Source organism: Coloeus monedula (genome assembly GCF_965178545.1).
Source record: "Coloeus monedula genome assembly, chromosome: 26".
Classification (NCBI taxonomy): domain Eukaryota; kingdom Metazoa; phylum Chordata; class Aves; order Passeriformes; family Corvidae; genus Coloeus; species Coloeus monedula.
In genome coordinates, this window is record NC_138806.1 from 3,362,428 (window position 1) to 3,376,966 (window position 14,539).

Consider the following 14,539-nt stretch of genomic DNA (forward strand, 5'->3'; position numbering starts at 1 on the left):
CGAGCCGAGCCGAGCGGGGCTTCTGTCCTGGGGCGGCCGGGGGTTCGTCCCGGCCGGGAGCTGGTGGGCTCGGTCCCGTCTCGCAGTACAAGTTTCGGCAGCTGCGACGCGGTCGCCGCCTCTCACGGACAGCGGGAGCGCCGGGGAGCGGCGACGATCGCGGTCCTGCCGCCGCTGCGGACCTCGGCCCCTGGCGACCACCCCGCCCGGCCCGGCCCGGCCCGCCGCACCCCTCCCCGGTACCCTCCCCAGATGCCCGAGGAGAGCGGATAGAGCCCGAGGAGGATGAAGAGGTACCTGGACCAGCAGGTGCCGTTCACTTTCCCGCAGGTGAGTGGCGGCTCCGCCGGGCGGGGGTTCCGGGCTGGGTCCGCTCCGGCCGGGGACTCCGCTCTGACCCGCTCCTCCTGTAGCAGCCCCCGGGTGGCGGAGCTGTGCTGGGCGCTGGGAAGAGCCCCGGGGAGCCGGGCGTGCCGCCGGCGCAGGACTCGGAAGGTGAGGGGGGCCGGGGGCGGAGGGAGGGCTGGGGGTGGCGGAGGCGGCTGGGCAGGGACCGGGTCCTCCCCCCGCGCCTCCTCCCCACCTCCCCGTTCCGCCGGCACGGCCGCGGCTGGAGCATCCCGCTGCCCCTCCGCAGCTGAGCATCCTTCCCCTCTCCCCGCAGAGCTCTTCCAAGACTTGAGGCAGCTCCAGGAGACTTGGCTGACTGAAGGTAGGCTCCTTCCCCCAGCTTTGGTTGGTTTTGATCGTCTTTGAGTTGTTTGTCTTTTGAGGTTTGTCCCGCTCCTTTGCTGTGTTTGCCTGGCTCCAAACAAAAGTGGTTTTTTCAGACTTGCCAACCTCTGGCTTGTGTAAATTAAGACGCTGAATGACACTATTGTGCTGGGCATTTGCTTATGAATGGGACTTGGCTGCTGGCCCGCTTTCCTGGGTACAGTTTTCGCTTCAGGCTATTTGTAACTGCTTCGATTTTATGCTAATTTGTCACTTACCTTTGTTGGTTGCCAGAACGTTGATATTTTCTTAAACAATGAAGTAGTCTTTTAATTTGGGGAACTAAATGCTTCCCTTATTTTTATTTTTTTAAAAATATGATCCTTTGTGGGGACCTTGCTGGAATTTACGCACTTTTCAGTTTGGTGTCTTAATTATTTTGACTTTGAACTTCAAGGAAAACTTCGAATGCCAGGGAGTCACATTAATTCCAAGTGAAACTAGTTTTAAACATGGTGATTTTGCTCTAATTCCAGCACTACAGATGGTCCATTTTCTAGAAAATTCAAAACACATCCTCAAGTACAGACTCTTGATAAATACAGAAGTACTCATTGTGATCTAGGTACTTTAAAATATTTAACAATAATGATATAAAAATATACATGACATTTTGAGCAGGTTATTTCCTCTAATTTTACCACAGGTGAGGGACAATCTTCTCACAATTCTTTTTTTAAGCCTTCGGAAAGGTATTTGCCAGCTAAGTAAGATTATTAAGGAAAAACAGAATCAAGTGTTTTATGTTCATTTCAAACGGAACTGAAATGAGTTGACATCGATCAGGCAGTGTTTCAGGAGTGTGAGGATTGCAAGGACGCAATGGGAATTACCCGGAGGCTGTTTCAATATTGAAACGTGCACGTAACTTATATCAGGGCAGGAAAATAGGTGTTAATCGCTGGGCATGTAACAGAGCTGCTGAATGTGCACACAGGCTCGAGATTGAGTTCTTTCAAATCCTAGAAGAACTCGAGCTGCCAATTAGTTTGCCTCTGAACTGATTTTTGGTAGACTTTCAATTTTAGATTTTCTCATGTTTGATGATATTTTTAGCTCACCAATCTAAAGGATTTGCATAGAATCTCTGACAGTATATTTTTCAGTAGCAGAGTGTTTGTAGGATGAATTTGGAAGTCCCCTGTGGTGAAGGGAAGGTCACCCATGGGCTCATAGCACTGTAGAGAAAGAGGTGCTCTGCTTTTATCCAGGATTAGTAAACGATGATGCAAACCTTATTGCATGCTTTTGGAATATAGGCAGAGATTTTTTTATTATTATTTTTCATAGCTTGTAGCATCTGATCAGAGTCCAAGTGAAATCCCTGAGAAATTCAATATGTGTTTTAATATTCTAGTTTATGATTTTAGACTGCATGTCGGGAACTGGTTTCTCCCATTGTTACTCGCATTTCCAGACTCAAAACAAGAAAAATTACCCTCTGAAGCAAACTGCCTTTTGGGTTTTTTTCTATTCACCGTTATGTCAAAATATTTTCCTGAATGGTGAAAATATTTTTTACTAATGTCCTGTGTGTGTCTCCACATTAATGTTTGTTCATGAGACTGGGGGATCAAAACACTGAAGAGCACCTTCCTAAACAACGGAGAAGAAAAAGTGAAAACATGAAATATGTTATTTATTCTTTTCCTCTATCACATTTAGTTTTAAAAAATATTGATTTATTTATTTACAGTTCTTGGTGTTACTTTTTAAATAAAAGAGGAACAAACTTAGGAAGGAAGCAAACTAGAAATTAGGCATCAGCCAAAAATGTTAATCCATTTAAACCACATATACACCTGTTTGTGTGTGTCACTACATGTATTTGTGTGATTTCAGTCATAGAGGTATCTCTTTGTTATCTTTTTAAAATATTTTTATAGTGTCAATGAACACCTGATTTCTCGTTTTGAGAGTCAAAGAATAATTCTGCATATAGATGCCTCCTAAAAGAAACATATGCTGAAAAATCCTAGGCCTGGTTACTAAAAGTCTAGTTTTCTTTTGCACCATTTTTACCAGGACCTGGTAGACTGCATGGGTGTGAACCTGGCAGCTGGTAACTGTATGGAACTAATTTCAAGCCCAGTAATTTATAGAAGTGCATCAGCATTCAGAGAAACAAAAAAGAATCTTCCTTGGAGAAGAGTGGCCGAGGCAGGTACCTGAGATGGCTGCAGGGAGCAGATTCACCTCTCCAGGTGTCCCTAGGCAGAAAATTTGAGTTCCAGTGCTCCAGCTCTTGGAAGTTGTGTGGGAAATGGTGGGGTCTGTGTTGGTGCCTGAAGTCTGAGTGACTGGAACAAGACCAGATTTGGGCTTCAGATGTGATTAATTATCCCAGTTCTTCCAAGTATAGGTGTTGGTTTGGGGAGAACAAGAAAATACCTGGGTTGCAGAATATATGAAGTAGGTAGAGAATATAAAAATTGAAATAGTCTTTTGGCAACTGTGCCTTCAGCCTTCTAGCACAGGACTGTAGCTGTCTGCAAATGTCACTGCCCAGCAGTGAGGCTGGATGCTTTCACTCCAGCCTTGCCCTTCATTTCCCATCTGTTCTGTGGCCTGTTGCTCTCAGTATTTAATTCTCTTTGTGACATCACCAGTAGCTGTGAAGTCCAAACTCTGCTCATACAATATGATCCCAATAATTTCTTCTATTTCCATGTTGCTTTTTAAGGATAATCATAGAATTAATTTTCTAGATTTTTTTCCTCAGTTGCCCATCTTTCATTGTTTATGTTTCCAGTTTGTTGTCACACAGGTTATTTGAAGGAACAGTGATTGCAGAATGAAGGTTTGGCCAGCTCCATTCTCATTCCCCACCTGTTAGCACAGTGTTACTCCCTGAGGTTCATTTTTGGCATGTCTAGTCTAGCTTAGTTTCAAGTGACTGGGATTAGTGGGCTTCCATCCTTTATGTCCCTTAACTTTGACTAGATCACCTCTGTTTCATAGCTGACAGAATGCAGTCTGTTGTCCACTCTGCAATAATGAAAACTGTAGGTTTGTCTGTTGTGTTCTAGCAGCAGAATTTCTTTCAACAACAGTGACAGATTTTATGAAATAACAACAATCTCCTGCAAGCTCTCCCTTCCCTGCAGTGAAAGGGATGTAAAAGTAATTGTTAGAAGTAATAAAATATGGGTAAGATTGTCCCCAAGGTTTCTCCCAGGACACACAGGTATTCATTAATCCCAAAGGGAAACTCTCCATAGTCACTAAAATCATCCCAGCAGAAAGCTCAGATGTTTCCTGCATTGATTTATTTCTGCCTTACTGTTAATTATGCTGTACAAAGTGCCAGAACTAACTCTTCCCTCTCTCTTTTTCTGCCTCCCTCCTTTCCTCCTTCCCTCTCTCTCCTGACAGCTCAGGTTCCAGACAATGATGAGCAATTTGTGCCTGACTTCCATTCAGAAAACTGTAAGTAGCATGGGGATAATCATGTCTCCTGGGGGAAGGGCAAATCCGAATTTTGGAGCCTTCCATGCCCCCACCCCAGGCAGTTTCCCCCACATAAACTGAAATGAAGCACTTTTTCTGGTTGCACTTGTTTACCTCCTTTCCCCAGACGTGGCCCTGCAGCACAGCACAGCTCGGTCTCTGAGTCATAGATCTTATTTCTTTCTCTTTTTGACCTAGAACTGAGGAGAGGGATGGTCCCACATTTCACTCTGAGTGAATTAATGAGTCAGATGTAATGTGATAGCCTGTTCCAGCTATTAGGGGCTGGGAAGAATTGGCTGCTCCTAACACCTCCAGCTTCTTGAAAGTTCCACGGAGTTCAGTGTGATGGAGAGAGCAGGTTTTTTCCCCCCTGGACCCAGCTGACCCATCAGTATTTTTCGATGGGTTGTATACATCCATACACTGGGAAGGGCTGCTACAGGGGAATGTAGCAGACACAAAAGACTCTTTTCTCTTCTGGCCCTTCCTTGGGCCTGGGCTGTTTGCACAGGTGCAGGGGTGTCATGCTTGGAATGCTGAATCCACTGCAGGTGTGTGGAGACCACTGGGTCAGGGCATTCTCCCCTCTCAGTCTGGGCAGTGCCCAGAGCTGTTTGTGGGTGGGTTCCTCTGCTCCAACTCACAGCAGCCACAGGAGCCAGGTGTGCCTGAGGAGCAGCAGGAGCCAGAAACAACAGAAAGCTCTGGAATCTTAAGGGTTTATTTATGTACATTGATTCTGTACAAGCTCTCTGAGTGGTGGCAAGATCGGCTTTTCTGGTGTGGGATGAAATCAAAGACAGCCAAAAGGAGTCAGGGTTTTGGAGGAAGGGGCAGATATCCCCCTCTTGGTGTGAGAATTAATTTTGGGGAAGGATGTTTACAATAGAAACCTCCTGTGCTACGAGAGGCAGCAAAGGCCTTTTTCTGACCCTTTTAGCTGTCTGCTTGCTTCTGAAGGGACACTTAGAACTTTATGTGAAGGAGAACTAGCTTGAAAATGGCTGGTGCATGCAGGGCTCAGGTCACTCCTGAAATAAACTCAGCAAAAATATGAGGGCTTAATGGATCAGGATGTTACTTCCCATCCTTAAAAGCAGTCACAGTGCTGAACATCCCAGACCCAGAGCAGCATCGTGTGACTTAAAGAGGTGGAAGGAAGCTGGTGATGCAGGACTGGATCTGGTCTTACTAAAAGATTTCAGCTTTGATTTGGAGGGCAGATCCTTCCCTAGTTTGAAAAAGTAGCCTAGACATATCTACCTCTCTGGGGTTACTTTCCTTCCTAAACATCAGTGACCTCCCAACAGCAGCAGCAGAGCCCACAGGCAAAGGCAGAAGATGCTCAGCCCATCCTCCAGCCAGGACAAGCCATTCTGAGGAGCTAGGAAGCAAGTTTTGTCCCCTGCTGGATTGAATGAAGCATAAGAAGTAAATGCCCACATTCTACTTCCTGGTGCTGTAAACTGCAACCCACATTTGTTATTCATGAAATTCTGACAGCCCAGAAATATCCCTCCTTGTCTGCGTCAGGCTCTTGCCACAGACCATGCACTGAAAATGGAAAGAAACCTTTTTACTTTTTTTTTTCCCTTGGACTGTCACTGGTGTTTTGGATGAGCAGAGCAGTTTTGAGATTCCTCCAATCCCACATTCAGGGATGCTGGACAGTTTGCATAGAAGAGATTCAGCAAAGGGACACCTGCATTTGAAAATGCCTGATAATCATAGCTCCCCATAAAGAAGAAAAGTGTTAATCTGATCTTTCCTTTCTCCCCTGCAGTAGCTTTTCACAGTCCTCCTGCTAAGATTAAAAAGGAGCCCCAAAGCCCCTCAGAGCCCACGCTGTCCTGCAGCCATGAGCAGCCATTCCAGCACAACAGCGAGCAGTGCCTTTATGCCAGGTAAAGTGGCTCACACAGAGGAGGGACAGGAGCTATTCTGCAATCAGGTGCTGCTGCATTATCCAATAATGGAGTGTGTGCCAGCAGCCCTGTCTGTGCTGAGTACAGGCGAGCAGTGGCCAGCAGCTCTGGCCCCCACCGAGGGCGGCCACTGGGCACCTCAGGCCTGGGTAGATCAGCTCTGGCCTTGCCTGTGTTTCATCCTCCCTTGTGCTGATATTCAGCAGTCTTGACATCTGCCACATGCCTCTCCCCATTGCCTTCCAAAACCTCCTGTCCCCCACCTGACCCCACGGCCCACAGTGCCCTTGCCTGAGCTGTCGTGTGGCTTCTTCCAGCACAGACACCTTCCCTGGTTTCTGCTTGAAGGGTCGTGTCCATCAGTCAGCAATCAGACAGCAGGGAGTTTATGCTGAGTTTTCTGGCCCAGGTGGCTGCACAGAGGGACAGAGCATGTTTGACAGGTTCCCAGATGCTGCCACAAGTCCTTCTGGAGAGCTGAAATGCTGCAATATCTGTTTGACTGTTCCAGTGCCTACGATCAACCCAGACAGTCCCCCAGCCCAGGAGTCCTGATACAGCCACCGCTCCAACAGTTCCCTAGACAGGACAGGAGCTTCCTGACCCCTGTGGGGCCACCCCACTCCACACCCAGCTGTGGATACCTCAGTGAAAACAGGTGAGTTATTGCCAGGAGGAGGCAGCCACTGGCAAGGATTGCCCTCCTTGGTGATGAAGGGAGGAAGGGCTGCAGCACCCAGATGGAAATGTTCTGTTCACAGTGACTGCAGGATCCCCTCCTGTGGGACCCACTGCTGCTGCCTGGGGTGTGAAGCCCATAACCTTAGCCCTGTCGGGTTCTGTGAATGATGGGCTGATCCTTCCCTGGGGTCCCTTCCTCGCCCCAGCCATGAGTGAGCTCCTACAGCTCTAGGAACAGGCTGAGGAAGTTTCTGTCCCTCAGCCAGCCCCGTGCCAGGGCTGAAATCAGAGGGCCAACAAAGTCTCAGCTGTCTCATGTCCTCTCACTTCTTAGCTCTGCATACCAGCCACCTGTGGAGATGTGCCATTCCTTCCCATCCTCCCAGGGCATGGCCCAGGAAGACCCCATTGCCTACCAGTGCCAGCTGCCCAAGCCCTGCCTCCAGTACCCCCATCAGGGCTTCAAACAGGAGCACCACGATCCACAGTACGAGCGGGCAAACCAGGCAGGCAGCAGCCACCAGTACCCAGCAGCTGTGGTGGTCAAGCAGGAGCAGGTGGATTACATGTACGACTCAGGTAGGCAGAACTGGCCCTTTCTGACTGCATGAACCAGGCATCAGTGGGGTGAGCAACTCCTTGGTGAGCATCCATCACTGGTGCTCTTTGAGCTTTGAAGCAGCTCAGTATCGGGAGCAGGTGCTGCCTGGGGAAGTGGCCTGGGTAACTGGCTATGTAGCAGGAAACCAAAACAGTTCTGTCTGTTCACTGCAGCCAGGATAAGGCTGGGACATTCACCATGTTCTGGGAAAGACTTTCTGGTAGGGAGTTGAAAGTTCAGCAAGATAGGAGGTAGAAGGTGGTGTTAAACCCATTTGAACTAGATTAAAGCATGTTTTTCCCCCTACCCTCAAAGGAATAAGTAGCCAAGGGAGACTCAAAATTCATGATTAGCCCGCTCACACCATCAGAAATAAAGAAAAGGATGTTTCCAGTTTCACAGGGAGCTTTTGTCTTCAGGGGTACTTGTGAGCTGGAAGGTTGCAGAAAATAAGTGAGGTCAGCTTTGAAGAAATCATACTGAAAACAGTCTGTAACTGGCAGAAAGGAAGGGATCAAATATGTTGGACCTTGTACAGAAAAACTGTCTTGGATCCCTGCAGCAGAAGGTCCCTCTAAGCACTGGCAGAGGAAAAGGGCTCTGGGTGGGCTCAGCTCAGTTCCAGGGTGCTGCTTGGTGTCCCTTGGAGGATCAGCTTCCACCTGCTACTTCCCATAGAAACAAGGTACAGAGATTGTAGGGGATGACAAGAGAAAAAAGTTTATAATGCCAAAAATAGCTGTCTAGATGCCAGATCCACCAGGTGATCCTCTTATTTTTCCACAAGGGATAAATGTTATTTTTCTGGCAGACCTGTCAAAGGCTCACTACCCTGAGATCACAATACCCTCTTCCAGAGGGAATGTTACTTCTGGTTTCCTGGTATTTTAATGGACATCTTGAAATGTTTCCTTTAGCAGAAATAAACACATAAATAAAAAGCTCCTGTGAGGGTATCATTGTGGTGATATTGATATTACACTTTCACTGGGTCCTTCTGTTCAGAAAATGTGCAAAGCCAGAAGAATGCTTTTTGTGAGAGTAGTTTATGATTGTAATAACACCCAGTCTGTCAGCTCAGAGTACTCTTCCCTCAGCATCAGCAAAATCTCTGCTGGAAGCAATGGCCAGACACAGGTGTGTGAGGGAAATGTAAGGTAAACCTTTCCAAAGCTCCCAGTTACAGCTCCTGCTTCAGCTGTGTGCAGTAAATAAATTTGATTCAGAAAACACAAGATACAGAAGACACAAATTGCAGTGCACAGGCAGCACTGTACACTGCACACAGAATCATGAAAAGGCTTCCTGCTTGTTTTTAGCAAAGGCTGGTTTTGTTTTTATGTTGTCTAAAGTGTTTGTGAGAATGCCCCATCATGGTGTGAGAAAGCCAGGGAGACTTGAGACATCTGAAATGACGTTTGTGAGACTCTGCAGAAACATTCAGATGCCACTGCTCTCCATTCACATCATCATAGTACTCCTGGGAAAATGCAATGCCTTCTTACCTCGGAAAACAGCAGAAAAGTGTGTAGTTATCTTAAACTGAGAGAGAGGTTCAAATTAAGCCTACTGTCCCTGATTTTGTATAAAAGTGATGCAGAGGTGACTGGCTGGCTATCCTGGCTGCTCTGAAGGATGGTGTGTGATAGGGCCACAAAAACTTACTACTCTAATTCATGATTGGGAGGGTAATGCAAATGAAGTTGTAGTTTTCAGTCTGCCACTAATCCTTTAGGAGGGCCCTAAGAGGACATTGGTTAGACAGCTGCACTCACCTGTCCACCTTTGCAGAGCAAGGCCATTCTGCCACCTGTGTTTTTAAATAAATGAGTTTGTTAATTGTTCTGTAGATGTTCCTGACTGTCCTTCCATGTACATAAGTGCTGAGAGTTATCCAAGCCATTCAAATACAGAAGATACATTAGGTAAGAAACATTCCCTGCACAGGATCACCCTCGGTACTACCCTGGCTGGCTGTGACTGCTGATGTTGCTTTCTCTTTCAGGCTGCAGCTATGACAAGCAGATGAGGTCCTTTACTGATGATGTCTGTGTTGTTCCAGAAAAATTTGAAGGTTGGAGAAAGAATGGCTTGGAGTTTTGGTGTAAGATAGGGTTATTCACCATCTTAGCCAGACACTTGACTGGTGTCTACATAGTTCATTACACTGTGTTCTTGCAGGTGTGTTCGTACCCAGATTTTTGGTATTCCACTTTTTGAGCTTTCTTAGCAGCAACCAGGCCTTGTAGCATAAGTAGCTTAATTGTGACGTAGAGCAGGGCTGCTCTGGGAAGAGTTGCTTGTGAATTGGCCACTGTTTTGTGTGAACTGAAATACTCCTGGTCAACATTTGTGAAATTGTGAAAAGTGCTGCTTTTTTTTTTTTTTCTTTTCTCTTTTCCCCAGTGGTTTTTGCACTGTTATCCTTAGAAATGTCCTGTTTGTTCTTCTCAGCAGGAGACATCAAGCAGGAAGCCGGAGGGTACCGGGAAGGACCCCCATACCAGAGACGGGGATCGCTCCAGCTCTGGCAATTCCTTGTGGCCCTGTTGGACAATCCCACCAATTCCCACTTCATTGCCTGGACTGGTAGAGGAATGGAGTTCAAGCTCATTGAGCCAGAGGAGGTGAAACCATCGAGGTTCTCTACAGGCTCAGGGGAATCAGCCACTGTTTCTGGGGCTGCAAATTCTAAAGCAGCTTTTCCTCTGCCCCGTGAAGCTTTTGCCTGCCAGTGGCACTCACTAGAGCCTGCAGCAAGTCAAGGTTTTTAGAAGAGGTCAAAACACTTGAGTGACACAAATACCAGGTTTAAGAAAGGCTGCTTGTATGTAAGTTTAGAACCTCAGCTATGCAGTGAGTCAAATTACCCACTGCCTTCACTTCCCTGGATACTTCACTCTCAAGCTTGCAGTGACCTGTGCTGTCTTTCGTGCTCCATACTTGAGGCTGACATTGAGGTTTGGAGTTTTGAACCCCAGCGATTGCAGCAGTTTTCATAAGGATCTGGAAGCAGATAAATCCTAATCTATTTCAAACTGACTTTAACTGAAGTGTAATTTCAAATGCTGCCATGTTCCAGAAAAACCAGTGGTACCTGACAGTACTTGGGAGATGTGTCCATAATATCTGTTCATATCTAGTTCCAAGTAGAGCTGCATTTAGCACCATTCTTGCTACATATCAAAATTTATGGGCACTTTCAGTGCAGATGAGTTGTCTTGGCAGGTTGACATCGGGTTACAAGAGATTTCTGAGTGTCATGGACAAAGCTGAGAATCATGTAGGAGTAGGAAGGCAGAGGTCTCTTCCAGTGTGTTCCCTCATACTTGGTCTCCTGATAAACATGGGACCCTTGAAGATTTAGTGTTACAGAGCAGCCCTTAGGCATCCTCAAGCTTTCAGAGTATTGGAGAGTGAGGAGCAGTGGTGACAGCAAATGAGCTCTGTAGTGGCCAGAACTTCTCTGTGATACAGAGTGCTTGAGTTTTCCTCATGTTAAAAAGCTGCTAAATTATTGATGAGTCTATTATTTAAATGTCTGTGTGTCGTGGTACCATCCATCCAAAGAGAAACAGCTGGATGATATTTTTTTCTCTTGGGCTGGGTTCACAGACATTCCCAGAGTTTGGTGCTTTATTCTGCAGGTGGCCAGGCTGTGGGGGATCCAGAAGAACCGTCCAGCCATGAACTATGACAAGCTGAGCCGATCACTTCGCTACTATTACGAGAAAGGCATCATGCAGAAGGTCAGTTTGCAAAGCAGGGGAAAACTTTATGCTTTAAGTGATGCTCCTCTTGTTTGAGACAGGAAGTCCTACAGACAGAATGTCCTTGAGCTAGCCAGGCATCCCAAGCTTGCTCTCCCCAAAACTTCTCTTTGCTGTAGTTAATGGAGAAGCTATGAAGGAGCTGAATGTAGACAATGCATGAGAAATAAAACAAAGAGGGAATTATGATTTCTTTCTTTTTTTTGTATATGTCTGCAGTCAGGAGAGTTGCAGTTTATGTAGCTTCAAGGAGATATAATCAGTCCTTCCTCTTGTGAGAGAAAGGCAGCCTGGATCTTGGCCCCATGTGGTAGGGATGGTCTGTGGCACACCCAGAGTCTAAGTGTCTCAGTACAGACTGTTCAGGGACTGCTGCTGCTCTTGTTACCTGGACAAAAAGTCAGCTGGCAGCATCCCAGTTCCCAGGAGCTGTTCCAGGGGAGGCCAGAGCAGCAGAGAAGAGGACAGCACAAGGAGAAAATTACAACTCTGACACGTCTCAGGGCAGGCAGATGTTTTTGCAGGCCTTCCCTGGTGCTGGGGAGCACTGCCTAGTGCTTCCCTGGGCCTGCAGCATTCCCCTCCCCTCATCTCGTCCCTGCAGGTGGCTGGGGAGCGCTATGTGTACAAGTTTGTGTGTGAGCCTGAAGCCCTGTTCTCCATGGCCTTCCCCGATAACCAGCGGCCAGCGCTGAAGGCAGAGCTGGACCGGCAGATCAGTGAGGAGGACACGGTGCCTCTTTCCCACCTGGATGAGAGTGGCTCCTACCTGCCAGACCTTGGGAGCTTCCCTCCACAGCTCTACAGCAAAGGCTACACGTACTAGCACTGCTGGGAGCACGCTGTGCCACACGTGGCTGTGTACAGAAGGAGATGGCTGGTTAGTATTCAACTGGTATCAGCATTTTTTCAGGCCAGCACTAAACTCTGAACACCTGCTTTGGTCAGGACAAGTGTTCAGGTACACAAGTGGATAATCACCTCACAGCAGACAGGGCTCTTGTGTGCTTGTGATAAAACTCTTACTGTGTCAGGATGGGGCATGCTCTCAGCTGTGCAGACATCGTCCGAGCAGCAGAGCTACAGCTGCAGCAGCAGCTCAGGTAATTGGTGCCTCTAGCTGTATCAAACACCTGTCACAATCCCTCTCATTGCAGAGGGAGGGGATGCTGTCCCACCAGGTTTTTTTCCATGTATGAGAATGCTACAATGCTGCTGCTGACTCCATTCCTCCATGACGTGTACTGAACCTCTGTAGGACCTGCCTTCAGCTCTGGCCAGAGGAACTCACTCAGAAAGGCCAGCTTAGCCTTCTTCCCAGGATGGCTGCAGGGCAATGGTCACAGATCTTATGCCTTCCTTGGGGAATACTCATCGTCTCGTACGTGCATGCTCCTGCCTTATCACCTCTTTGCTCATGCCAGGAGTTTCTGGTATTCAGGCACTCTGAGCAGGGTAGGTGGAGGCCTTGGCCAGGATTAGAGTAGTCCTGGAGTACACGGCCCAAAGCCATGCAGGGGAATTACAGAGGAGCTTGATTGCATTGGTCTGGGGCACAGGTCAAAGCCAAGGCCATGTTCAGGTAGAGGGATTGTGGGAAGCAGCAAGGCCTGAGACACCAGCTCAGTGTTGTGTTGTGGCTTTTCCAAACTGAAAAACTTCTTCAACAAACATTCTCAGGATCTTTGAAGAGCTGCCAGGCTCTTGAGTGTGCCCATCCTGGGCTTGGCTAGAAAATCGCGTGAGGCAAGAGAAGAACCTGGTGGAGGTGTGATTAAAAAATCCTATACAAAGTAACCTAAACCATACATAGATCTTAATATAGGAATTCAGACTTAAACTCCACAGATATTTGCATGTTTGAGGGGAATTCAGATGTGTTGAAAAGGCAGCTCTCTCTGCAGAAAATGCAGCACATGCAACTTGACTAAACTGGCAGGTTTTCCACAACAGTAAATATTTATAATGGGCACCACATCCTCATTAAGAGGTGTTTCATTTTTTAATTAGCAGCTCCACCACATTCCTAGCTGGACAAGACACAGTACAGTGTACTCGTACAGAAAAAGTCTTGTTTCCTACTGCTTCAGATTGATGTTTCAGTTGCTGAATACAGAGCATTACCAATCCTGCCAGCATGGTAGCCTGTAGAGAAAATTCTGTATATTTGATTGAAAGCCTGATTTCCCCTGATGACTCTCCCCTGCATGGCTAACGCCAAACCCTCCCAGCCTCGTCCCCGACTGCAAGAGCCATGAAAGGCAGCATTCCCTGCCTGAGGAGAGGCCAGAGACTCAGAGCAGTCTGCTCTGCTGATGCCTTTGCAGGCCCTGTGCAGAGACTTGGTGTTCTGACAGTTCCTGACCCTCCTGCCTTGCCCTGCACCTTCCTGGCCAGCACAGTTCCTGTGGTGTCCCAGAAGTGAGGGTGAAGGGGAGCCCTTCCTTTGGTATAAGCTGCCTTTACTATTTATGAGTGTAAAAATATTATAATTAATAAATTGGTCTGTCTTGGGCCAGTGCAACTTCACTGATTCCCTGACTTATCCTCCTTTACCTTCTGAGCTTGCTTTGCACATCTCCACACCAGCTCACAGCTTTGGGAATGTGATCCAGAGGGATCAGGGATGTGTGTTTACTTCTGAATCTTGATGGGAGCTCAAGAAATGAACACTGCAAATACACTCTGCATTTCCAGTTCAGCTAGACTGAGAGGAAGCTGGTATGGGATTAATAGACAAGAGTCCTAAATTTCTGCTGCTGCTCCTGAAAATGATGAGGAGCTTCCAGGAGGGAGATAAACAGCTCCCACACAACTCCATGAAACACTCCCACAGAAGCTTCCGTAAGTCAGAGACTAAGGAAGAATTTGTGCTTCTCCCTAAGCACCACACCTACTTGCCTTTTAAATCCCCTCCAGGGTGGTGACTCCACCACTGCCCTGGGCTGCCTGTGCCTATGCCTGACAACCCTTTCAATGAACAACTTATTCCTAATATCCAGTCAAAACCTCCTCTGGCACAACTTGAGGCCATTTCCTTTTGTCCTATCACTGGTTGCCTGGGGGAAGAGGCCAACCCCCACCTGGCTCCAACCTCTTGTCAGGCACTTGTAGAGAGTGAGAAGGTCCCTCCTGAGCCCCCCAGCTTCTCCTCATCAGACTTGTGCTCCAGACCTTTCTGAGAAAGACTAAAATCGTTAATGGCTCAAGCTTTGTTAAAATCACCCAAGAGCTTTGCCCATTGTAGCAAACTGTGCAAAGAAGCAACTGCACCAAAGCCCACCCCATTCCCCACAGAATGACTCCTGACAGGAACCTGAGATAAAGATGGCACT

General features: G+C 47.4%; 1 protein-coding gene across 1 annotated transcript; it reads left to right on the plus strand.

Annotated features, from left to right (window-relative positions):
* Window positions 1-285: 285 nt before the first annotated feature.
* On the plus strand, window positions 286-12,030 carry ETV4 (ETS variant transcription factor 4; the record flags this gene model as incomplete). Its single annotated transcript, XM_082297591.1, has 12 exons — window positions 286-330; window positions 414-495; window positions 665-712; window positions 4,150-4,203; window positions 6,011-6,131; window positions 6,664-6,810; window positions 7,168-7,412; window positions 9,285-9,359; window positions 9,440-9,508; window positions 9,889-10,061; window positions 11,082-11,183; window positions 11,809-12,030. The coding sequence occupies 12 exons, from the start codon at window positions 286-288 to the stop codon at window positions 12,028-12,030; spliced, it is 1,383 nt and encodes a 460-aa protein (XP_082153717.1).
* Window positions 12,031-14,539: the final 2,509 nt, after the last annotated feature.